Source organism: Corvus cornix, chromosome 2, assembly GCF_000738735.6.
Source record: "Corvus cornix cornix isolate S_Up_H32 chromosome 2, ASM73873v5, whole genome shotgun sequence".
NCBI classification, from domain to species: Eukaryota; Metazoa; Chordata; class Aves; order Passeriformes; family Corvidae; genus Corvus; species Corvus cornix.
Window position 1 is genome coordinate 97,270,472 of NC_046333.1, and position 27,453 is coordinate 97,297,924.

Consider the following 27,453-nt stretch of genomic DNA (forward strand, 5'->3'; position numbering starts at 1 on the left):
TCTGAGCAGAGATGTGATAGCTTACAAATTTTCCCTCTTATAGGGAGAGTTGTAGGGGGACTCACTTTGTGAGTAAAGAGTATTTTTCCATTATAAGATTATTTCTTTTTCTGCCTAAACCAAAACCCATTTAAGTCATATAATATACCAGAAACAAAAATTTTCTCATGAAAACATGTTTTTCTTTGTTTTGTCACATAGGACAGATTTCTGTACAGTACTGGTGGTAATTATGCCTCTTGGGATACTTTTTTTTCATTGACTATGCTGCCTCTACGGCCACTGTCTCTGTGATGCCCTCTGCGATAGCACATTTAGACTACTGGGGCATACTAGGGACACCAACCCTTTCCTGCATGTCAGTTGTTTTCCACTTTTTGTTTAATGGAAGTGCAGAAAGCACGCTGTGACTTTGTCTGGACTACATCAATGATTGCCCACTAGCACTATAATCCTCTATTTCATTTCCACAGGGTTTACCCCTGTCTATCATAGGACACAGTGGAAAAAGGTAGATTTTAGTTTTTTTCCTGAGGTTCAGTTTTGATAAAGAAGGAGGATTCTATCTGGGACTTATTTCAGACAACTTTTATTTGTGTCATGGGTTAGCATAGCTATGGAAGTGATTTTCTTGCAAAGAGGTGCTTACAGCTTCCTCTATGACTTGACAGAACCCATCAACTGGCTAGGTTGAATACTGACAATTTTTTAAGCCACTTCAAAAAGCTTGACATGGCTCTGTGGTCCACATTAAAGAATGGACAAACCCCGGGAAAGGTCTCTCTTGCTTCCAGCTGGAGGACAGGTAATCAGACTGGGCCCATTCGGTCCAGCAGGGCCGGGCCGGGACCTGCTCAGCCCAGGCCGGGCCGGGACACAGCCATCCTGGAGCCGTGCGGCCCTGTTCCACCCGCAGCCCCCCAACAGCCCTGTTACGTGCAGACAGCGCGGCCCGGCTCCCCCACCCCCCCCACTCCAGTGCAGCCGAAGATTCAGCTGAAGCTGCCCCCGCTGCCCGGCAAAGCTCATGTGACCAACAGCGATAAGCGAATTCCAGCTGCAGGGCTGGGTGAGATTAACCCTTTTAGTGCTGTAAGTTTCCTCCAGAACAGATGAAGCCTGCAGACATTAAGTAAAGAAAGAAGAGCTCAGATCCTGAGGGAGGAGAAAGAGGAGATGCTTGAAGCTGAAATTCTGTTTTAAAGCTATAGTGGTGATGGACTATGATATACCAGAGTACCTGCTGTAATTTCATGAAAGCCTGGGGGGTTGGAGCGTTCAAACTGTACTTGTGAGCAAAAGCACCTGTGCTGGAATGAGCAAATGCTGAAGCAGCTGTAATTTGAGGAGAAGTTTGAGCAGGGAGAGATGGAAGTGATGAGGACTCTTGCTCCAATTGGAAGGAGAAAGACCTCTGTTCCTAGAGATACTCCCAGAGATAGTCCTAGAGATGAAGATGATGAGGACCCTTTTGCTCCCAGGGAAGGGGGAGGGCCTCTATTCTTAGAGATTAAGATGCTCCCAGAGATGGGTGAAGAGAACCTTTGTTTCTGAACAGCTCAACCTTAAAATGGTACCCCAATAGCTCAAGATTGAACCCTCGAAAGCAGTTGTGGGGAAAGCCACAGTTTGGGGGAAGGGACTTTCACATGCAAGCAGAGAACCAACTCGGGCGACTCATTGTGTTACTGAAGCCATGATTGAACTTCTTGTGGAGATGTCTCCATAGCATGAGCAAGAGAGACTCCTCTCCCTAAGTGAACTGAACAAGGTCATTATGGAAGTGGTAAACTGACTGAAAATCTCAAGGGTTGTCTTTTTACATTGTCAATGGGAGAAGGGGGAAAGGCGCGGGGAGGAGGAGTGTTCTGAAGGTGTGGTCTGACTTTTTTTCCTTTCTTTTAGGTCTGTTAATAAACTTCTTTATATTAAGTTTTGTGCCTACTTTGCTTTCTCCTAATTCTTATCTCACAGAAGGTAAATAAGTAAGTAATGAGTATTTTGGACCAAAACCACTACACTCAAATTGGTGTTTCCTCCTGGTTTATGAACTGAACCCACTACAATTTGGTTGCTACCAAGCCATCCATACTCTTATCATTAAAATGTTCTTGTTTATATTAATTACTTTGATATATCAGAATAAAATTAGCCAGTGCTAAGGAGTTAAAGATAGTAAATAATTCTCAATGCCGGTTACGGTATAAAAAGCAGAAAATCGGACTCAGAGTCATGCATAAAAGGTGGAATGTGGAGACTGATGTGCAGTTATGAAATATGTCTGTATATAATACCAAACATGCTGTGCAGAGGCTCTGTTTTCTATTTCCTAGATCCTAGAAACTAAGCTATGGTGTGAAGCCAGGTATCCACCAAAGCTGCTCTATCATTCCTCAGCTGGTCAGGGGAGAGAAAATATAAGGAAAGGCATCTGAGTTGAGATAAGGACAGGGAGATCAGTCACCAGTTACTGTCACAGGCAAAGCAGACTCGACCTGGGGAGAGTATTTGAATTTATTGCCAATCAAATCGGAATAGGCTAATGAGAACTAAACCCAAACCTTAAGAATACCTTCCACCCACTCCTCCTTCTTTCCTGGGCTTAATTTTATTCCTGATTCTCTACCTCCTTCTCTCCAGTGGCATGGGGGGATGGGGAAAGGGGGCTGCTGTCCATTCATTGTTTCTGCCGCTCCCTCCTCCTCAGGGGGAGGACTCCTCACACTCTTTCCCTGCTCCAGCATGGGATCCCTCCCACAGGAGACATCTCTCCATGAACTTATGCTACATAAGTCTGTCCCACAGGCTGCAGTCCTTCACAAACTGCCCTGGCATGGATACGTTCCATAGGGTTCAGTCCTTCAGGAGCAGACTGCTCCAATGTGGCTCCCCAGTGGGGTCACAGGTCCTGCCAGCCAACCTACTCCACTGTGGGCTCCTCTTTCCATGAGGCCACAGGTCCTTGTAAAGAGCCTACTCCAGTCCAGGCTTCCTACAAGGTCACAGCCTCCTTCAGGCACCCACCTGCTCCAGTGTAGGATCCTCCATGGGCATCAGGTGGATCTCTGCTCCACTGTGGACTTTCATGGATTGCAAGGGTACAGCTGCCTCACCATGGTCAGCACCACTGCAGGGGAATCTCAGCTCAAGTGCCTGGAGCTCCTCCTGCCCCTTCTTCTCCAGTGACCTTGGTGTCTGCACAGCTGTATCTCACATATTCTGACTCCTCTCTCTGGCTGCAGCTGCGGTTGTGCAGGGCTTTTTTTCCCCCTTCTTAAATACATTATCCCAGAGGGCTATCACTGACACTGATGGGCTTGCCCTTGGCCAGCAGCAGGTCTGTCTTGGAACCGCCTGGCACTGGCTCTGTCGGACATGGGGGAAGCTTCTGGCAGCCACCTCTGTAGTCCCCCCACTACCAAAGCCTTGTCACACAAACCGAATTCACCCGATACCCAAGACATTGTTTCTCACTACTAGAAGCAATATTCTGTAGTCTAAGAAGTAGAATCCAAATACTTTACTATAACTACATTTCCTGTCTCTTCCTGCTTTATAGACTACTTTCATAAAACATCACCAAGACATTTTGATGGGGGCAAATGAACTGTGCTGTTTGTGCTTCAACACCTCTAAGTAAGAAATATTCTAAGCTGCACATGCAAATTACCCTCTTGCTTTAGTATTCAGTTCATATTCTTTAAGAAATCAGTGTAGGTAATTAATGCATATGTATATACAAAACAACCCACTTTATGGAGACTTTTCACACTGTAACATTTTCTTTAAAGAAAATGTTACATTTATTAAAAACAAAGAGAACATAATAAAGCAAATTGTTCTTAAATACACAATACACTTGCATTTTTGACAGTTTACATAATAGAACAATGAACATGAAAATGCTGTTAGATAATTAGTTCTGTTAATTAATATTAAGAGCTCAGGTCTTGTTGAAAATGTTGAAATTCTATTTAACACTGTTATTTAATACTATTTAACTACTGGACAAGTATCTATTCTTACCAGCTTTGTGAAAGATAAACCAAGGACTCATACATTACTATTATCATTTTAGTACAGAAGGAGCAGTTATGGTTGGCTGTACAACACACCAATGGAAAACACTGATAAAGAGTTTGCAAAGACTACCACAAGCTAAATTTGTTTGACTAAACCTTTTCAGTCATCATGGTTTGGCTATTATTTTTCATCTCACTTTTGAACAAGAAAGATACAAGTTCCCAGTACTGGAATCTGGGATCATATGCAAAACCAGGTATTTCTACAGGACTTCTGCAATCCTGTTAAGAACTATTATTCCCCAACAAAGACAAATATCCCATAACAATACTATTCAGTTTCTTTCGGTGTCTTAGGAGCTGTACATGGGGGAAACAGCATTTAATCTACATGAATACTGTTGACTTTGACAAATATAAAAATGCTAGATGTAAAACCCAAATAAGGCCATTACTGGTTAAAATAAATGATAGTTGTAATAATACAGGAGTCCTGTGGCAGCACATCACTACCTGCTATAAGAGAAGCAATAAAACTTAGTAACCCAAGATCTTTATTTTCTCCCTTTTTATTTTTTCTTTTGGAGCCCTCCAGTACTGTTATCTTCGCCACTACTCCTTGCCCAGAGTGTTGGGGATGGAAATCCTGTCACATGATACTCCCTAGAGCCTGCATTCATTCCGAACACAATGAGACACGATTCCAAAGTTAACTCAGTCCTGGCTCAGAAAGGAACTGTTGTTTTAAGAAGACATTTGCCAGTTAACAGATTTTAGAACAGTAACAGCCAAATTTTCATAGATATATCTGTTAATTTTATTTCATCTTTGAGAAACTTGGGATGCTTAGAAGCTGCATCCCAAGCTGACCCTGCACACAATATTTGGAATACCTGATCATGCTCAACTTAAAGTTAAAAAAAGTCGGTCGCCTCCAACGTTACCCATTCTGTGATCCTGCAATTCCAATTCTGTAATAATCCCCAGTTTTGCACCTGCACATACCTATAAATGTGATACCAAGATTTTAACATTTGAAATCACCTATAAGTGCATTTGTTCTATACTGCCTCATTAACCTCTCATCTATGGATTGAATGCTTTTGGAAACAAACTGTGCCTTCTGTGATGCAGACAGATGCTGTGTTTGTGCCATTTTATTTTGACAGCTAGCATGCAAAGTGGGTATTTCCTGTGTTTTGATCAAAGTATATCTGCATAAGGAGAGAAAGGAAAATTTCTGGAGGGCTGAACAGGAATGAACTAATGCAATTAATACTTTTGATTGGTGAATAATAGCAGAAAAATAGAAGTAAAAATTATGAAGGAACTAATACAGAGCCACGTTTAGAGCTATAGAAAAAGGAAAAAAAGGTGAAGTAGTCACAGGTATAATTTTAACATGTATCCAAAACATCAGTTTTCCCAGTTTATGAAAAATGAATGCTGCATTCTCTCATTTCAAAAGTGGGACACAAAAAGTGTGAAGAAATGATGAAAGGAGCACCCTGAGCATTCTATGTTGAGTTTTTTGACTGCTTCAAAATAAGCATTTCAAGTGTTCCTCCCACTCCTTCCCCATTTAAATGCACCATCAACAGTGATTTTGGACGTTAAAGCCTTTATGGTCAGCCATTTCTCCAAAGCTTTCAGAGCATTGGGATTTTACTGCGGTTGGGATTTAAGCACTGCTGCCTTCTCTCAATGTCAGTCCACCTTCAAGATATAAGAGATACTGCTTTGACCATTGTGGCCACAGAGGAATTTTCAGAAAGTCATATGCAAATATGATGGGGACACATGGCTTTCCACTCACCATGCTATGTACATACACTAATGAGTAATTAACATATGCTAATGGCATCCAAGGATTCATCAACATTAATCTCAAAACTGTTAGGTTGTCAACTCCAGTTTGGAAGCATCCTGACATAGCAGCGACCCCTGGGGTAGGCAATAGCACCAGGGATGAGACAATGAAGGGATTTGTTTAAAAACCCAAAGCTATATCTCACAGCTCCTGAAAAAGAATTGAAGATCTTAGCTGAAGGCCATGGTTCTGGCCTGAACTTTAGCTAGACATGTATGCTGACACCCATGGTCAAATAATGCCTTCAGTGGTAAACTGAGTGTGCAGAAACATCTAAAAGTAATTACAGAAAATGTACAACCTCCACCATGAGCATTAAAAATTCATTGAACTTGCACCAGCTTTCTACATTTAATTTAGTGAGGAAACATGATTTCACTCCCACCTGCTTTAACTTTTCCTCTTTGACACAAGCCAGGCAGAAGTGGACAGATTTTCCCTGTTCTCTCAATTGCAAACAGCAGCCATTCTGCTATGGATCAAACAACTCCCACTGCATTCACCAGGCATTTCTGACTCCAGGTTTGATTGTGTATATGACATTCTTGTGCTAGTCCTTTCCAGCAGTGGAGAAACTCTCTGTAAGGTTTTCTCATTAGTCTGATAGCTAAAATCAATTTTTGTTTGTGTTCAGGTAAGTGGCAGCTTGACAACATCTTGAGAACCCTCGAAATATTTTGTGAAACTTTTGTTTTGTTACATAAAAAAAGGCACTTTCTACAATTACACAAGTAAGTGGGAAGGAGAAGGTGTAAGTGGATAAAAGGAGTGTAGAAACAAAGAAACAGAAGAAGGGAGCCTTGCAAAAGAAAATCATCATAAATAATCACAGATCATACTGAAAAAGGACAGGAAAAGAGTACAAAAGGATGAAAAAAAAATGCAGGAAGTTTTAGTTAGATACTTGGGCTCCCTATATATTTTCCTATAGTATCTCATATAATATCTTCTGTCTAAAATGTCATGGGTTGATATTTTTTGATGTCTTGATAAATGTGCATTTCCACCTCTGATTAATATCAAGCAGTTATGCTGATTAGGTTCTTTTTGTTGAGGATCTACTATGAGTCCTGTATGAAAATACCGATGCTGTACTGGCTAAGGACATATTTTATGCTATCTTTAGTGAGGATTTTGCTTAAACTGAGAAGGTTTAAGCAAGAATGGCAAGAACTGTGGTCATTGTGTTTACACGTCACCATTTAATATTCTCTCAGACCATTTCTCTGTAGAGAACTGAGATACTATTAATTGACAAGAAATGTACCTTAACAAGTCTGCCAGAAAAGGGAAAAAAGCAAAGACTGCAAAACACATTTGGGAGAGTATAAGCTAAAAGTATAACATCTGTCTTGTCTAATGCATAAAATTTTTAAGCACAGCATGCCTGCTCCCTGCCTAGGGAACTCGGGGCATTGTTTGAAAGCAAAATGAAAAAAATAATCATCCTTTGCTGTGAAAAAAACCCACTAACAAGCTTCTTTCACACTGGAGTTTACTTGTCTAGTTCAATATTCCAGAGTTTAGGCTTCTACTGTTCTACACTGACTTAGCAATACTTTTATAAGAAATTTATAACAGCCATGGAACTGCTCAGAACACTGGAATGTGCCAATCCCTTCTGTCCATGATTCTGTATGCCAGGTTTAAAATCCCCATGAACTATAGATGCAATACCTACTGCTTCATCAAAAATTTACATATAGCTACTCAAAAAGAAAGTAGTACTGGTGGCAAAAGAGAAGGGGTACAATCCCTTATGTGCAGAATGATACATAATGCATGTTTGTGGTTCTTATGCAGCAAAAGGTGACCGTGCCTTTCCTGGACACTTACACATAATAGCTAGGGCATGTTTGTGGCTATTTCTCATATGCCATTAAAACCACTTTGAATACCCTTGGGAATATTTGCAAAGTTTTTTACAGTATTTCCCCATTTTGTCAATCTGGAACATTCATATAGGTATTCTTTATATCACAGACAAAATCTTAGTCTCCACATGAATGCTAATATACATTTCCATTTCTGTATATTGCTGTTTCTGCTCTTACTTCTCTGATGGTCCTTTTTACCAGCTATTTGACACTACTTCCACGTGCACGGAACACTTTTTCTTGGCTGTTCTCCATTCGTCTGTGTTTCTAAAGCTGAGAGCTAACCATACTGATTTTTTCCCTCCCCTCTCTGAGAAATTGGTCTCATGGGGCTTAAAGAAGCATCTGGTAAAAAAGGCAAAGTACCTGATAAATGAACTATTTGAGGTTGTGTTGCCAACATCTGCTAATGACAAACTCTTATCCTGGACAACATCTTCCTCCTACTTTTGCTCATATCTTCCACACTTTCTGACGAGATACTGCTCCTTAAATGATACATATTTCCAAGCCCAGCTACCTTTCGTTTTTGTTAAGAAGTCTCTCCCTATCAAGTTCTGTCTTACCAGCTCACTTTTATTTAATTACCACATTCCTATTTCCTATTCCACGTGCTTAGCCCATTCTGTTGTCCCAACCCCACAAACTTTCCCTCCTATTTTCACGAATCTATTGAGTTTCTCTCAGTCCCTGCAAGCTGGTTCACTTGCTGTCTAGTGTGTTGCAAAGCAGCTTCAGCACACTCCTGCCCGGGTCCCCTTCAGAGGCTTCTTAGCATTGCTGCTGTTGCTCTTTGTTCTCTGGTGGCAGTGGGAGTACTCTTAGATGAGCAGAGATACAGATGATCCAGCCTGTTCTATCATTAAATAAAGGGCTGGCACCCTCATCTAAAAGAACTCCAGGGTATTCCACTGAATCATCCCCAAGACTATACAATTTTCTGCCCTTAATCCCATTCCTGACCATAAATGATACTTACAGTCAGACAGTTTCATATGTTTTTGAGTTTTTAAGTATTGCATAGTAATAAATGCAACAAGAGACAGCAATTTCTATTTACCTTTATAATCAACTTGATGAAATTTCAGCCATAATAGCACACATTTCAGGTAAATAAAATCCCTCCTTTCATTCATCTCAAAATGTTGTTTTCAGAAAGTGGATCAGGGACCATTTAAAGTATCATTTTAAAGAGGGGATATTTTTCAAGTTGGACAGAGAATTATTAAAAAAGTAGTAAAAAAAATGTGCAAATCTGCTAAGGTGTACTGGTTCAAGCAAGCCATGTGAACAAAATGTTATATGTGACATTTTGGCCACTGACAGGAAAATCAAGTAGATGAAAGATTTCAGTGAATTATAGCACTGACTGAATTTTCTTCCAAAAAGTCAGAAAGATCAAACAATGTTTGGAGCAGCTGAGATTGAGAGATTCCATTAGATGCTACTTCTCCCTCCCCTCTTTCTAATAAGATGGAAGCTTTTTAGAAAATATGTGACAAATGACCACTCACAGCAGAAATAAATCACACACCACAGAGTACAGCATTATTAATAGTGCAATACTAGTAATAACTTACTGTGATAGCAAAGAAGTACCATTAGGAGGGACACAGTAGCTAATAGCATTTCCTGTACAGGGGCTAAGGGGCAAACCTTCTTTTCGTACCTTATAAATAAGTGGAAGATTAAAGGAGCCAGTGGGACCAAATAGCCTGACTTTTCCAGAATGCCACTGAGTAGGCACTGCCTGTAAAGTGCTCTCCATCTCCCCTCTGTGACAATATTTTAATAGTTCTTTAGTTAATTTAAATTAGAGTGAGACAACACTTAGTTGCAATAAAAGACTTGAGGGGGTATAACGCATGGTAATGCTAGGAGGGCTGTGACATGGTTTTGAATTATTAGGCTTAGCAAAGTGCTTTGTGAAAAAAACCCTTGAAATTTAGCACATGGTTTTGTATTCAGGCACTACCTAAAAAATTAAAACTCATGAATGGTCAGTTGAATAGCTCTTTCAGGTCTTCATATTTAGTTATATACATACTTTGGGAAGAAAACATTTTTATTATTTTACATGTGTTATTAAAATATTTCTCTGTGTGTGTGTGTGTGTGCATTTGTCTTAGTAGTAAAAGTTCACAAAAAGTAACTTGGATTTCACTAAAGGTGCAGCTGTTGAGAAGTGGAGAAGAATATATATTATCAGAGTTATTTACCATGTTTTAAAGGCTTTAACCAAAACATCCTAGTTATTCACCAGTTCAAGAAAATTGTCTGGTTTGCAAACTAATGTTGTCTCCATTAGTGGTTTTTTTCAATATTATTGTCTTGGTTTTGATTATCAATAGATTTTTACAGAAGAGCAGATTTTTTCTAATCAATGACATAATGAATGAAATTAATAATTAATTAATCAATACATAGAAGTATTATTTTCATGATTACTGATTGGTTTTTGAAAATAAAAATTGTAAAAAAACAGCATCAATTAAAAAAAAAAATTTAGTAAACTCCAGAGTTACTCATATATTCCAACACAGTCTTGGGTGCAGTGAGATCACATATACCATAAACATGTTGGGAAATGTGCTTATAAATAATATACAATATTTTATATTTTTATATATATATAATATATATATTTTATATATATATAACAATGTGCTTATAAATATATATAATTTACATACATATAAAGCTCTGTTGGTAAGGACATTCAACTTACTAATGAAAAGTTAGCATACAGCTACTGAAAAAAAGAATCACCACGGAAATTTCTATGCTAGAAATTATGCCTTCACACTATTACTATGTCCAGACAGAGAAGTATTTCTGGAACTGCTATCCATCTGTGACTGACAGTAAAGGCCAAAAACACTCTACTAACCTCTTTTGGAAGCAAAGAAGTTGCTGGGTACCCATATCTGCAAGAAAAGCTACAACTTAATAAAGCTAAACAAAAAGATGCTAACTGGTATTTTATCGAATAATAGAACATGCTGAGTTGGGATCCATCAGGATCATAAAGTCCAACTCCAGGCCCTGCACAGGACACCCCAAGAGTCACATCATGCACCTGAAAGCATTGTCCAAATGCTTCTTGAGCTCTGTCAGGCTGGTGCAGTGACCACTGCCCTGGGGAGCCTGTTCCAGCACCCTCAAGGTGAAAAACCTTTTCCTGATATCTAACCTAATCCTGCCCTGATTCAGTTTCATCCCATTTTTTTGAGTCCTGTCACTGGTCATGAGAATGACCTTCCCCTCCTCTTCACATTGTGAGGATGTTGAAGGCTTTAAGGAGGTCTTCCTTCAGTTTCCTCAAGGCTGAACAGACCGAGTGCCTTCAGCTGCTACTTATAAGTGAGTTTATTATTTCTGAGAGCAATGAATCAATACTGCCTGAAAGAACAGACAAAATTAGGCAGAATTTAGGCAAAAACTTCCAAGACCAGCCTGCTAAAGCAGCTTTCTCAGTTCAAGAGTAGTGACCAACACTCAAGCTATACTCAACTTGATTTCAGTGTAATGAAGACCCAAGCCTGAGAGAAAAATAGAACTTCCATTGCAACTTCTTTTGCATCTGACATACAAGAGACAGCACTAAAATGTTCAACACTAAAATGACCTTTAGAATAAACCTATGTGCCAGCAGAGGAACCAGAGTTCCTGACAACCAGTGAAGCCCACAAATGTATAAAACCATGTCCCTTTATGCTTCTGCAGTGCTTCATGTATGCATGTGCAAGCACGGGTTTGCACAGTTTCCTACATATTCATGAACAAGGCTCTTTTGTTGTGCAAATTCCAGCCTTTGCATTTTGATTACTTCCTTCTCTGTTTGTGCAGTACACAGCCCTAGCATAAAGGATATTTCAAACCTCCTCCTCAACTGATGATCCTACATTCATAGGCTTTGGAGAAAGAAGGATTTATTTGTGCTAAGCATTCTTGCTGGCTACATGGTTTTCTGTGCAAAATGTGGCCTTCTGGATTGCCCTTTGTGAAGTGTTTAACACTCTACCACTGTCTATACAGAGAATTAGGTGTCAAGTTTTGGCATTTTTAATTCGCTCATGCAAATAGCCTTGCTGGGGGAGAGATGCAACAGTATTTCAGTGCTAAAATAGACACTTTTATTGTAAATGGTATCTATATATTAAATGAAGAACTTTACAAAATCTATTAGTATTTTGTATTTAAATGTTTTTGAGTTTTGACATCAATTTTTTTTTTTTTTTAGTAAATTGTTTTTGTTTTCAAATCTGAGTTATTTCAGTCCTCCTGTCTTTTCAGGTAGTAGGTTAAAGGTTATTATGCCTCTTGGAGATAAAAGGACCTGCTGCTGGAGCATCTCAAGTTATCCAGACCTGCCATATGAGATTAATTATTGCTGTTGCTGACTGTGTAATTCAAAGGTTAAAATGCAGAGTCGAAAACATAAATGAATCCTAATGTGATTAAGAATTCATGAATTATTTCATCTGCTTCTTCTGCACTCATACCTTACACAGCTAACCTTGTTAGCTGTATTCAGCTTCAGGAATATTAATCCAAAAATGCATGCCTACAGGAGAGAGACAATTAGAATATAGCAAGTAAAGAACAAATCTTTTGGGCTCACACATGGATGTAAAGCCTCCTGAAAGCTAAATGGCAGCTGGTCTCAAAATATTTTCAAACAAGCCCTAATTTGACTATGAGGTGACTGTGTTATGAAGGGAGAAAGCAAATTAGGCACTTCAACTGAAAGGTACAATTCACGTTATGTCAGGATCATCAGGAGGAATTTAACATGCTGTCTGCTAATACATTAGTCAAACACAATACAATTCTTGCTGATTTCATTAAAAAGCTTTGCAGCATTTCAATTAAACAAATGATATTGGACAGATGGTGATCAGTTGACAACTCACGCTGATCCCTCTGTGATCTGTAAATGTAAGCCACTTCTACAGACACCTCAGAGATGATGGCGTTCCTTCTGAGGTGCACGAATGCTGCGTTCATTGGACAAACCTTGGGTGACTGTTTTTCTAACTGCATGTCTTTCATTCAGTACAAATTCATAAGAAAATTTACTGCTTGGGCAATGCTGACTTAATGAACTAGTGATGTGCTCATTGCTATCAATTTAGTATTTCTAAATTTATTAATTATTATGCTACACAACTTCATCTATGAAGCTTGTTGCTCTGTCCTAAGACAGACTTCTCAACCTATTTCTGTTAAAATTAATAAAGGTAATTTTATTCTCTCAATATATTGTCCTTTTTGAGATGTCATTGTTTTTCTCATGAAAATTAGCTTTCAGTGAAGTGAAATGGCTCATGCATTCTTTGTCATTGGGGAAAAATCTTTTCTAGGTTTGTATATCACGAGTGAATTTTCAAAACATGATTAAAAAAAAGCAGAATGCTTTAGAAGGCACAATGCAACTCTTTCTTCTCTCTGCTTCCCACATTCAATTATATGATGAAGAATTTCATTGCTATGTGAGTTTTGGTGGAGATTGCTCTGACTTATCAATGCTGGAGCAGTCTGAGAGGAGCCTTGGCAGAGAGAAAATGGAATGAGCACCCTTTAAATCACTTACAGTGAGCTATATCAGCTTCTGCTAGTAAAACAGTTCTCAGATTAGGTACCATGATCAAAACCAGAATAAGAGTCCTGTAGATGAGTTAAACACACAACTCCTTTTTACGTAGGGTTTAAGTGAATCAAATGGCTAACATAGAATTTATTCCAGGTCAAGAATTTGGCAAGAGGCAAACTGAGAGTTGCAGTGGAAAAAAGCAGGAATGGAACTACGATTATAACATATTATGGTATAACCTTGGCACTGCTAAATAGCAGGAACTAATGAAACCTTTTCAGTGGTAAGAAATGCCACTTTCCCTAAAATTAGAGCTATGTTATTACTGAGAAAAAAAACAGGGTAGGATACATAAAAGAGATTAATATTTCTTTTTCAAGAAAGTTTTTTATTTTCAGATTTTAGTGATACAACATGCTGCTTGTGGAAAGAATATGAGATAGAAGTGAAGGGACTGTGAGGAAACATAAAACTACAGAAAATTTATATCATGGGTAATTTGGCTTTTTGAAAATATCACAAAGGTGTAAAAGAAGGAAAAGATCGTAGCAAACTTAGCTATTTAAAGTGTGGGATACTGAGAGCTCTGAGCTAACATTTATGTGAAATGATAATTTACTGAAGCTACGCAACTGCTCATACTGCTGCTCAAACTGAAGTGACTCACAAGTTCAATCACAAGCTTATGATTTATAATGATATTTAGAATGATTTATAATATATGATTTACAATTCTACGGTAAACTCATGATAGATAAACTTAATTCAGTATTTAGGTAATCCACCAGCAATCAGGAATTGCAGGCAGCTCTTCAGGGAGGTATAGACCTGTACAAGAGCATATGAAGTCCCATGACAGCTGACTCACGAGGCACATGCATAATGGTCCTCTTCCCACATAAGCAAAAAAGAGCATCTTTCCTGCGACTGAACTTTAAGGGTTAATTGACTAATGCATTTCATATTAACACCAAAAATCAGCACAGAGGACTGACAGACAAATGAAACATTTCAGTCAGATGTAGTGCCTGAAGCAAACAGTGAACTTTCTGCTTCAGATAACCCTAGCATCTGTGTATCTACCACAGAGAAAATGAGTATATCAGTCTTGGGAAAAAAAATCTGAGAAATTCTCATGTTACCACTGTGTAATGCTTGAGCTTAATATTTTTATTAACCAAAGAAACAGATTCCAGACCTTAGAAGTGATAGAGGATACCATATTTCATTACATTTTCTCTGATGAACAAAAAACCTAAATCAAAGGCAAATAAAGAAGGAATAGTTTCGTGTGGTTCAATGAGTCTCTTTGAATGCACAGCATGAATTAACTTGGAAATACTTGAAATTGTTTAAATTTCAACATCTTGTCAACAAAGTAAAAGAAAATGTATTTCAGAAAAAGGAGTGTGTAGTAGATTTGTGGCTCCTTCTGCTCTTAAAAATCCAAGAAAAACCTTCTGCCTCAAACTCTCTACTCTGCTGGAAACTCATAGAATTTGACAAAGTTCAGCTGGAGCTTCCACAGCCCATCCCCTCATTATATTTTTTCACCATGTTTAACTTCAGCTTTTTTTTTTTTTTTTTTAATGCTTCTGGCCAGTTAATACACTCGACCAGACAGCTTCCATACATAGAAAATAATATAAAAGACAAAATTACAAAAAGTGAAAGAAGAAACATTTTAAAATTAACAAGGAGTTCATATATGCTTAACTTTCTCTGTGTCTCAATTCTGAACTCTTAGGAGTCTCCTCTTATGCTCCTAAAAAGATGCCTCAGACAGCTTGTTTAGCTAAAAGGAAAGCTTGGACAACTGCCTTTTGCAGCCACCAGAGAGCTGAGTTTAAACATTGTTTATGGCCCTTACTATGGGTTGTTTGGTTTACAACATCAGCAAAATGAATCCTGTAACTTGGACAGGAGACTGAAAGGGATGTCTTCACACCCGATCAGGACTACGAAATGTTTCACCTGTAGCTGTTTTACTCCTTTTCTGGCATGTTTCTTAAATTGCATGTACTTAATGCAATCCCATGCAAATTAAGAGCAATTTCACCTGGACAGTTAGGGTGGGCAGTTCTGTAAGGACACATTTCCTGTTTCGGGGGCTTAAAATCCAAGACAGTCAAGGACTAATTTAGCCCACGGACATGGAGCAGCTCTTCCAAAAGTTTGAAAAGAAGTGCACCCATGGAGATCAACTCCACAGTGCCTCCAACATATCCAATATCCAAAATAATGAGGATGAGGTGTCTGAACACATTATATACATCCATAAGTTAAGGAAATTCTGTGAATCATTGATGATTAAACATTAAAACGCCTGTTCTGGCTTAATCCCAGCTGGCAACAAAGTATCACACAGCCATTTTCTCACTCCCCCGCTGGGATGAGGGAGAGCATTGGAAGGGTAAAAGTGAGGAAAGACAGTGTAATAGGTAAAGTAAAAGCTGTGTGCACATGCAAAATATCACAAGGAATTAATTCACTACTTCCCATGGGCAGACAGGTGTTCAACCATTCCCATGAAAACTGTGCCCAATCACACGTAATGATGACTTGAGAAGACAAGCACCATCAATCCAAATGTCCCCCCTGTTCCCTGTCCTTCCCCCTGCTTTATATGACCAGCATGATGCCATGTGATATGGATTGTCCCTTTGGTCATTTGGGGTCAGCTGTCCTGGCTGTGTCCCCTCCCAACTCCTTGTGCACCCCCAGCCTATTTGCTGGGGGTTGGGTGAGAAGCAGAAAAGTCCTTAACTCCATGTAAGCTCTGCTCAACAATAACTAAAATATCCCTGGGTTGTTAACCCTATGTTCAGCACAAATCCCAAACACAGCCCCATACCAGCTACTGTGAATAAAATTAACCCTTCTGCAGCCAAAACCAGCACAACTCCCCAGTCCAGTCCAAGACTGGTTGGAAAGCCTAGATCTTAAAAAAGTAAATGCTAGGCTCTTACCTCATGTGCTCTGATCCATTCACTGTGTTAGATAAACAGTATTAATCCACACAAAGCTATTGTAGTGCCTAATGGAGTTGTGAATGACTGTTTTCTGATAGGTGAAGAGATTGCACGGGATTAGCCCTAATCAGGTACTTTAGGTAATGAGAATTTCTCCATGCCACATTGAACAAAGCCACACAAAACTGTTCTTTCCCCATATCTCAGTAGGGTTTGGATAGACAAAAAGACAGATTAAGGAAATCACTGGGAAAGGAATACCTACTTTTATTAGTTCAATAAATAATAAAAAATAAGGACGAGTCTAACTTCATAGGTAGTGCAAAGACACATATTTACAAACTCCAATTCAGTGCAAAACTAAACAGAAAAATCTGGCAGATTAAAAGAATCTGAGTTCATTCCTCCCATATTTTAGACATTTTTCAAATTGTGTAGTCATTGCCTTTCATAAGACAAGTGAGCAGTTCAGTTTTATACACCCAAGTTCATACTCCATTTAAATGAAAAGCAATATATTTATTAAAAGATAAATTTGTCAAAAAGATTAATTTTGATCAATTTATTTAACATCTTTGTGAATATGTCCATTTATTTTATTGAAGGGATTTATTTTCTTGAACAAAGTAATACCAAAACTCAGGATGTATAATGAATATATAAAACGGAGCTTCTAATGTTCATACAAACCTCATACACATATATTGGATATCTGCTAAAACTCACTAAAACATAATAACCTGTTTAAAAATATTTCCTTTAAAGCAATTGCCTACATTTAATATTTAAGCCTTAGGGAAAAATTAAAGCACCAGCACTTTTACTGCATAACATTCTCATAAAACATGGATGAGTGCTTCACCTCTTATAAAAAACATGCATCAGGAATTTATTGTATTAAGGTACTAGCAGATCAGGGGACAAAGAAAATCATGTTCAGAAAGATGAGAAAGATGATATGTTGATTAAAAAATAAAAATAAACCCCAAGCAAATCAACAACAGATTTTAAAATGAATGTTATTATTGCCTTATATAGCCTTCAGATGTTATTGAAGATACCAACTTTTCTCTAGCCTTATTTTTTTACCTCTATGCATTTCCAAATAAGATAAAGTACTTCCAAGCAAGCAAAAAGGGAGGAATCAGATCAAAAACAATAAAGTAGGACAGATAAAGGCAGAGCTAGCTCATAATAATAAAACACAGGAAAACAATCCACTTTTCATCAGGTCATATGGTCCATGGACTGTAGGAGCAGATGATATTCAGATACTAGCATGGAATTAAAATACTGTAGGAGGCTTGAAATGGAATTAAAATACTGTAGGAGGCTTGAAATGCTAATTCATGCTAAAATTGTATATTTGAATAAGCCCCTCAGCTTAATCATTGAAATCAAGTTGAAACATAGGTCAGCTTTGCTTATTTTTGCAAAAAAAAATTAAATAAAAAAACCCAATGATGTCTTCATGTGAACTCATCACAGAAAACTAACAGAGAACCAATATGGTCTAGTGACAGCAGTCTGGATATTCAAATTATTCTAATATGGTAAGTCCCAGCTATAGAAATGGCAGAGGAATTTTGGCCATTATCCCCTTCAGCAGTAGGGTCCATTAGATCCATGGTTTTGTTTCTGATCATAAACTGTAGTTTTGTGAATATTTGTTAATGGTATTGAATAAGTATACATCAAAAGGCATATAAAGATTTTTTAACAAGACAGTGTGTCTAACCCAAGAGTGTACACACACCTGTAATTTCACAGATTGCTTCAGAAAATTCAGGCTCTCATAAAGGAGTATGATGAGCCATAAAAAATCTCAAACCAAACCATAAAGAACAATAGTCTAGAATGATAAAATACAAGTTGAAACACCACCAGAGGGAAAGTTAAATGAAGAATTCTTTTGTGCAGAAATGCAGAAAAGGCAGTGAACCTAATGGCAAGATATGAAATGCATTAAAAAGATATGAAAGAGAGGCAAAACAGAGCTCTGTGGACATTTAAAACTGATCTGAAGATGGAAATGGCAGTGAGGATTAAAACTGCAGGCAGAAAAAACAGCTAGCCTTTTTATGGGTTCACAATGTTCTCTGTACTCCTGCTTGCAATTATACTCTAGGGTGGCAATCAGTCATCAGGAACATCCAGAAAGAGTAATATTCACTGTAATGGAAGTTATTCCATTCATACGTGGCCTTTTCCACGATCCAGAATTAATTTCTTCTACATTAAAAGTACTCAAATTATACCACATGAGTATTTAAGCACAGTGAGACCCATAAACCTTATGAATAACATTTCAATCACAGTTAAATAAAAGCCAGAGGGCGCTTAAGCTCATTTTTAATATAAGACATATTATTGTTTATTTCAAACACTGGCCCAAATATATTGAAAAGTAATATTCAGCAAGGGGAAGTCTATGGAGAAGCCATGTATTTTGTCTTGCTTTATAAGGAGAGGCTTATCTAACTTATCAGACTGCTTAAAAAAACCCCCACTTCTTATTTATTCTTTTTTTTTGCATCTCCTTAGCTCTTACCTTCCAGACTCAAATGTAAACCACGTCGAGTCACGTCCGTATCTCCTCAAAGAGCTCAGAGGCCACATGACCAGCTTGACCTTGGCATTGTGGATGTCCCAGAGATAGATGTTTTCATGTGTGATCTGCATTGTACATTCCCCGTAGATATCTAAATTTGGTGTAGGCATAAGGTATACATTGAACCGTTCTGGAAAAAAACACAAAGTTAGACATCACAGGTTAAAGCAAGATTTTACACTGGGAAAAAAAATTGAAATAAAGTCTTTAGTTCTGATGATTCAGAAATCAAAGCCAAATTTCTAGCTTTAACAGAGGTGAGGATCCACTGATGTTGAAGCAGTTCTGCTAGTACATATGAGAGGAATAAGATGAGAATCATCTTAATTTCATTTTTTCTTATAAATGATGCAGCAGTCTGAAACATCTTTCACAGATGATCTGCATAGTCCTCTTGGACATATGTTCCCACACCTTAACTGCAGTCCTTTTTGACCCTCACATTAAGGTCCATGACTCCTTACAAATCAAAATTCACAATGATGTGAACTCTGACAGAGACTCCTCTCTCAAAGAACAGAATTAAAGGTATCCTGGAAAAATATGTATGTGCAACCATTGCCTCTTAGAAAAGCTGTCCTTGAAATTGAAAACCCAAGTTTACTTATTGAAGCTTGTTAACAATTACATTCCTTGCATTCAGTTTCTGTTTATTTGCCAAAGTCATCTTATTTGTAAAATTAATAACAAATTTTAATCATCTGTTGCTTTCTTGAAAAATCTGATTCAACATGATATATTATTATGGTCATGACATCAATCACTATCAGCTGCACTTTGCTTGCAAAGTGCACTTACTGCAGTTGGAGGTCAAGGGCATTAATAATTTTCTGAAGTGCCTGCATTGCATGTGATTTAATAAGCAACCCAAAAAAAATCATAAAAAAGGAAAAAAACACCAAACCTAAAAACCCCAAGATTATAGAAAACACCGTTAACTCATATGGAAGGAAGCAAACATTATTAGGAAGAGAAATTTAAAAAAAAATGCAATTTTCTTTGAAGAATAATGTTTCTATGAGTTGCTTCTACAAAGGATTAAAAATTCAGTTACATTTCTGATTGTACAGTTGGAAGTGCCAGCCTATATTTTAACTCTAAATGCATTGCAATATTAGGGCTTAATAGCATCATATGGGAGAGTGCAGTACATTCACAACTTTTCTCTCTTTTTTTTTCATCTTTGAAATGGGTAGAAATGCAAAATGTCAATGCTACTGCCTGAAGGATGTTAACAAAAAAGGTAAGAACAATTTAAAGTATGAGCATGAAAAATGCTTATTCAATAACAACATCAGGAAAATGCTTTTTAGGGGGATAACTGATAGAAAAATTGCCTAAAATTACTTGATAAAGAAAAAAGTGTTTGGTGTGGAATATTCTTAATCCACCATTTGAACTGAATTTTCTCACAGTGTCTTCATAAAAATTAGGAAGGAATTTAAATTTAAAGTGAGAGAAATTTATTGCAACAATCAAAATTAGCTTCCCATTCTGTTTGAAATTCAGTACCATAGACATTGCCTCTATTTTTTAGATGTGATATATATATGTTTTTGACAAAACAATTAAAATATTGCAAGTAAGTGAGTTAATAAAAAAATATAAGTGTGTTTGAGATTGCGTGTGCGTGTGTGTGAGTGAATAAAGTAACAAAAGTTTGAGGAATTAGAGAAAGCAAGGAACTGCTGGGTAAGCAATAAAAATTGCTGCATAGCTATAAGTAAACTTGTCATCCTTAATGTTGTTCTGTTTCAGTCAATTTAATTTTGTCCTGTTAATGACTCCCCAATTGATTCATTCAGTCACAACCTCTTCTCCCAAGCCCAAATTCTCATTAGTCACACTAATGGGTGTTAGCCCTAAAAGTTTAATTTTATGACTAGGATCCCATGTGTGAAACTCTGAACATTTTGTAACAGTCTTGTGACACACGGCACAGACAGATTAGCAGAGGCTGCTGAGATCACGGAGGAGAATCTCCCCTAATGCTCAGAGGAGTGCATGGGGCAGAGGTCTAATGTAATGCCTACTAAAGTAAATGGAAGGACTCACACATGGGAGTAACAGGTCAATGACCGCTTTGGGAAGGGAATGGCGGTGAACAAGATAACTTTCATGTTGCACTGAAATTATATCTATCTATCTATCTATCTATCTATCTATCTATATCTATATCTATATATATGCTCTTTCAGTATCCCTATGTCATTGGGATTGTCATGCAGAAATTCCTCATAACTGTGCAGGTGTGCTTCTATCATATATTAGGCTCCAGCTTTGCACTGCCATGCTGTCACTTAATGCTACTTCCCTCTATTTGAAAGAAAGATGCAGTAACTGGCCTGTCAGCTCTTTCTCTCTTGCATTACATGAAATAAAACAGTGTATCTATGGGGGGATGGGGTTACTAGATGAGAATGAAAATCTTTCTCTTTCCCCGTCTTCACCAGCAGAATGCCTCAGACAGCAGAGAATATAAAAACATACAATTATTTTCTGAAGTAAACATTAAACTGTTGTGTGGAAGGCACAGAATATTTCAACTTGCTTTAAATGTTACCAGGATGATCATGAAATGCTCAACTTCTCTGATGTGTTTGTGGATATTATTGCATGAAGGGCATTCAGGACATATGGCATCCTCAAATTGTCAGGAGACATTTGCTGACTTTGCATGGGAGGTCAGTGTCTCAGGTGAGATGTCAGGGATTAAAGGAAGTATGATTAAAGTGAACATCAGCTGCAGGGCAAAACATAGCACCCTTGGAATTGAATCAAATTGTCAAGAAAAACAAGCATACAAACGTGCTGGAGAAGATTGAGGATGGATAGATTTGCTTTTGGAACAAAATCTATACTTTTGAGGAGTGGGCAGATGAGGACAAGGAAAGGTGTGGATACTATTGAATGGCTTTATTAACATGCAGGGTCCAATTTTTCCATTTCAGAAAATATTTGAGCAGGTATCTAGCTAACGGTAATACAGTCATTCCATCTTTAGTGGCATGTTTTGCCCTTACACTTATCCAGGCAAGAACAAACATTCATCATAGGCCAGATTTGGGAATCTCAGCTGAATTCTGACACCAGACCTTCTGAATAACATTGAATAGGTTATTTTGGTTCTCTTTGGTTCAGATACCATCTGCATATGAGCAGGATGAGATAACAACGGTTCACTGGATAGTAAGACTAAGCAAATAGAAGTTAATAAGGGACCCAGAAAGCAGGGAGATGGAAGAAACCAAACAAGTAGATGCAATGTTGTTGGACAAGATAAGACTGGGACTGAACAGGTGCAATTCCTCAGCATTCAGGATCCCTAACCTCTTCCCTTCTCTAAACTGGTGAGAGCAAAGTTCAGGGAGTGGTGAAGCCAGGATGAGAAAAAAAATGCTGTTATATTGCTACACTTATCACATCCTCTCAATGTGACTGCTCTTTCCCATCTCCTTCAATAAGTACAGCAATGCTTCATCATACACTTAGTGCATGTAAAGGTGTTTAGCATTTGGGCTTTGGCAAGAATACGACACTTAATAATGCTTTCCAGGGCACAGGAGCATAAGAGTCTTTATGAAAGTGAGCATATCGACTGAGACGGAGACTTGGCAGCAACTCCGAAATGCTCTCAGCCTTCCAGCTGTACTGGGGAAGCAAAATGACTGGAGCCCAGTGATCCTGTTTCTGCCATTTTCTCTCTGGATTCCTTTGGTTAAATCATCCCAGCTGGAAAACCGACCAGATGACATGGCAATCTTGCAATCCAGATTCTTGGTTTCATTTCAGCTTTAATGATGGGTAAAAAATTACTTATAGAAGGAGACAGGTTGGTGGCAACTATATAAACACGTAGGGGTCTTGAAAGCAAATATTCAGTTCATACGTGAAAGAAACTCCTCCACCTATGAGACTTCTGCTGCTAACCACCAGTGGCTAATTTTCAGGTGGAAAGAGAGCTTAAAGTCTTGAAGGTGAAGCATTTTGTGTTTATTTATATCTCAGGGCTATTAGAATGTTTCCCTTCTGCTGTACGCAGTGAGGAACCAGGACTTCAGAATCAATATTTTCCTTTGCTTATAAATATTCTGCTTTGCTTCCATTAAAAATGTAATCATCTCAATAAAAATATAAAGGTAGGTAAATACGTCAAATTGTTTCACTGGTAAGTAGTAAGAGAATAATCTGAAGTCTCACTGGATTAACATTAAAACCGTAAACAACTTACTTTTCTGAATAAAGCTGTTTTGTTTCATTTATTTGAAGTACCCCAACAAACAAACCTATTGTATAAAAATGGATTAAGGATAACAGAAGATGAATAAAAAACCATGCAAAGTGCTTTTATGTATTAAATTACAGAGATTCTACTGACCCTAGAAAATGCCCTAAAACAAGTCAGCTCTGTGAATGTAATTACAAAGTCTCTATGCTTTGGCTGTAGTTTGCAATCTCAATATGCAGCACAAAGAAATGCCTCATAATCCTCTTCTGAGGATTCAAGGACGTTGTTCACTGTGAAAAGCTACATTTTTACTAACAAGAATTAATGAGTTTCTTGCAATTAAAATCCAGGAAGCAAGACTGCTGCTCCTGTGGAGGGTTTTTAAATAAGAAAGGAAGGTAAAACCAATGTTATGAAAGAAGAAAAACCTTACAAAGGAAGTAATTTTATGAAATACTAATATAAATATTAGGCAGGGATGAAAAGCAAAAATTCATTCAATTTCCAGACTTTGAAAATAAAAATTAGGCTTATAATGAAGTAAAATAAAAAAAAAATTAAAACCTCAAGACACATAATAAAAAAGCTTCATATTGATATCACAGGCATGATAGTTAACAGTAAATAAGATACAGCAGCAAAAGATGGATCTAGCCTTTTCTTTAGTTTAAAAATTTGCATTTTAACATTTGCCCATTTTCTTCAGGTTTTACATCAGGTTTACAAGTAATGTTTGATAGAAAATGGCTTAGTACAAGTTAAGTTTAATAGAAAACTATTTAGTACAAGTATTCAGTTATTTTAGTGCTATTATTTAGTATTCAAAACAGATAGGAATAGAGGCTTCACCAAAAAGATGCAGCTAAAAAGTCAATTTATTATTAGCCCACAAATAATGCTTTTTTAACCAATATTATCTTGAATATTCTGATTTCTTTTTCACAGTAAATATAGTATGTTATTGTATACTGTCCATTGGGATGACATCTTTCAAATTGTTTCCTTTTATAAAGAATGAAAATAATGACACATTGGACACATTGTCCATTGTAACCATGGAGAAATTCTAGATATGACTTCACCTGGGAAGATAAAAATTTAAAAATAACCCCAAAACCCCAGTTTGTTATTATGTTTTGGGGTGTATTGCAAAGGCTTCCAAATGCACTCAGAGCTGGAAAGGAAGCTTCCAATTCTTCCAGATGAAGTCAACACTCTACATTCACAATTTCTTCGTCTAGCAGCAGCTTGAGAAACCTAAGGATTATCAAATGTGTGTGTAAGAATCACAGCGTATTGCTTAGAAGACTTGTCAACAGTCTAATCAGATCCAACTTAGTCCAGATTTTCTTTCATGGAGTTGTAACTGTTTATTATTATTATTTATCTTATCATTGCATATAAAGCTTCATTCCCATTATACTAAATTAATCACCTGAATTGTGATTGCCTGAAGTGAGGCCTCTACTGCTTTTGCTTTCTTACTGTATTTTAATTCTTTTGCAAATAATCTAAAAGGACATTCATAAACACTAGAGACCATGTTCAGTGTGAAAAGAAATTCAAACAGAAACAAGGTTGCTGTTATAGGGCTGAGATACGCCAACAAATCACTTAGATTTGCAGCAGAGAGAAGGTAAAATGGTTGGAGAGCAACAGAAGCTTCATTTCATATCTCACTTTAATTGGAATTTGTGCATCATTCCAAGCTAAGCAGCCATTAGTTGTGAGCCTTAAATTTAAAAAGAAAACTGTCTAACAGTAATTTTCTGCAGCAGAGTTTACACAGCAAGACTTGTGGTAATGCTTCTGGAAAGCAATAACAGAGCTGAAATTCAGTGAGAAGCTGCCTGTTACTGATGTGCTTTGCACAAAACTCGCTTAGATGTCTTCTCTATCCTTCCTACAAGACACAGTAGCAGAGCTGTCTGCTATAAGCAGTGCAGCTCTACATTTTGCCTCTTTTTGCTGTCACCACTGCAGAACTGCTTGGGGCTGGAGGCTCAAGCAACAGCGCAACTACGCTAAAACAGATCTCACTGGCACTTACTGACCAACTCAGAAGTATCAAAGAATGCCCCCTTCAGGTAGCTGTACTACCTTAAATTTCTATTCTCATGTGACAAAAATGCCTTGTGATTGTATGGCCTTTGAGCCATGGCGTTTGCACACCAAACAGCAGTTTTGCCAACCTTTGGAGCAAACTGTTTTGCAAACCCTGTTGTTGCATTCCTGCCACAGAGAATTAGGTGTCTTCCCTTCTCAAATCTGAAGCTCATCTCAGAAGATCCACAAGAGCGAGAGTGGAGGGATGAACAGGCTCAAAAGTAATAAAAAGAGGTATTAAATAAATGATAGAAACCACATAAATTTTGTTTGCCAACAATTTTCTGCAATGTGATTCTTTGTGTATATAAAAAATAAAGTAGCATGTAGCAATTCTAGTGGCCCCAGAGCCTATACAATAACAATTAAGAAAATTATTTCAAATGTTGCAAACTGAGGGTAGTGGCCTCGGTGGTGACACACAGGAAGAAAACTACAAATCTATACATCACAATCATCACATCTCATTTTTCAAGAGAGAGCCAATTCATTTATCTGGTGTGTTTGATGAATACCCGTCCATCATTAAAATGTCCTTTAAGAACAAGAATGGGCAAGTAGTTGAACACATGAAGAACACTGCATATTAAAAATATCTCTTGGAAAAGGAAAAGTAATTAATGAAAAAACCCACCTTATTAGGCTAGTTTTTCTAAGTCCAAAGAAATATCTTTATCAAATTGTACATATTTCAGAAAATCTTTAGGGCAAAGTAACTATTCAAAAAAACCTCCATGGAATGCGATGAAATTAATGCTTAATACACCTGTTCTTTTGGGATTAATGTATAATCAACTGCTATATCATAGAGATATGAACAACATGACACCTTATTCAATGTCTTTAGTGCAAAAAATGTGCAAAAAATTTATCCAAAACTGAAAAAACATTGACACTATATTATTTATCACAATCTGTGCTCTTGCTCTGATAGTGAGAGACATCTTTTGTTCAGTGACCTGAAAGAAAGCCTTTGTATGGGTCAGGCAACAGAACTTGCACAAACTAGATGCTGAGGCTGTGAGACTCTATTACATGTTTTACCGACTGTATTCTCACATCTCTGTTTCAAGTAAGCATTAATAAATTGACTAACATGAGAGGAATTCTATGAAGTTGACACACTTGCAATATATTTGGAAGAAATGACATTCAAAGGTACTACACTGCTATTCAGTTTTTATTTAACACAAAAAAATAAAATTTGCCAGAGAGTGACACAGCTGCCATTTTCACCAAGAGAAAGATTTTAGACGCTTCCTACACGTAGCCACTGTTCATGAATTTCCAACTGTATAATTAACTTTGACCTTTCAGTTTCAGGTCAAAAAAAGCACAACAAGAATATTTATAAGCAAAAGCTCAGTAGACTTTCAAAAGGTTTTGAGGTACCTTTTGAACTACTCTTTTTGATAGCATGTGTGTAAAAGCTACAATATGGGGGAAATGTGAAAGAAAATCAATTAAAAATCTGATTTTCTTATAGCTCACCAAATGATTCCACACTTCAACTAGTAACCTTTTCAATAATACTGTCATGTGGGGAATGACAGCATCAGGTTTGCAGAATAAGATAGCTAGCATAAACTGAAGGCACGCTTCCACTCAACTGATTTTACTGAAGAAATCTGCTACAGGAATTTGAGTGCAACTGCAGGTTCTTACAGCACAGATAAATGAACAAAATGCCAGATTTCATACCTATAGTAAGAATCTCTGCACTTTTTCCTCCTTTCAAGCTGATTAAAAGACACCCACAACAGAATTTGCTTTGCCTCTGAACAAGACAACTTTGAATTTCAAACATGCTTATTAAAATGCAAAGTTGTGCATCAAAGAGATGAGGGAAGGATGAGGATAGGTATCAGAATTACTTGTCTGAGATACTGTAACTAATGATTTAGCAGAGCAAGCTCGTCAAATATTGGATTATATGTATTCAGTCACTTGTTTTAAAAGAATACAGCTAATGATACCCTCCATGCATTATTATTCATGTGATTTGTACAACAAATACATGCTTTGCCTCTTTGTTTCCTTTCATTTATTTACTTAGAACAATAAAGATGCTAATTATGTTCATGTATACTGGTTGGTAACACTGCAATTAATTTCTAGACTAAGGCAATTGAATCAAGACTAGCTCATACAACAGAACTAATATATGCCTC

The 27,453-nt window shown here is 37.4% G+C and overlaps 1 protein-coding gene across 2 annotated transcripts in view; it reads right to left on the reverse strand.

Annotated features, from left to right (window-relative positions):
* The window catches only part of DOK6 (docking protein 6), a 249,503-nt gene that overhangs the window by 70,540 nt on the left and 151,510 nt on the right, over window positions 1-27,453 (reverse strand). For both annotated transcript variants that reach the window (XM_039571458.1, XM_039571468.1), the window contains exon 5: window positions 18,889-19,078. In XM_039571458.1, the coding sequence (XP_039427392.1) occupies window positions 18,889-19,078 (190 nt within the window). The remainder of the gene's footprint in view (window positions 1-18,888; window positions 19,079-27,453) is intronic.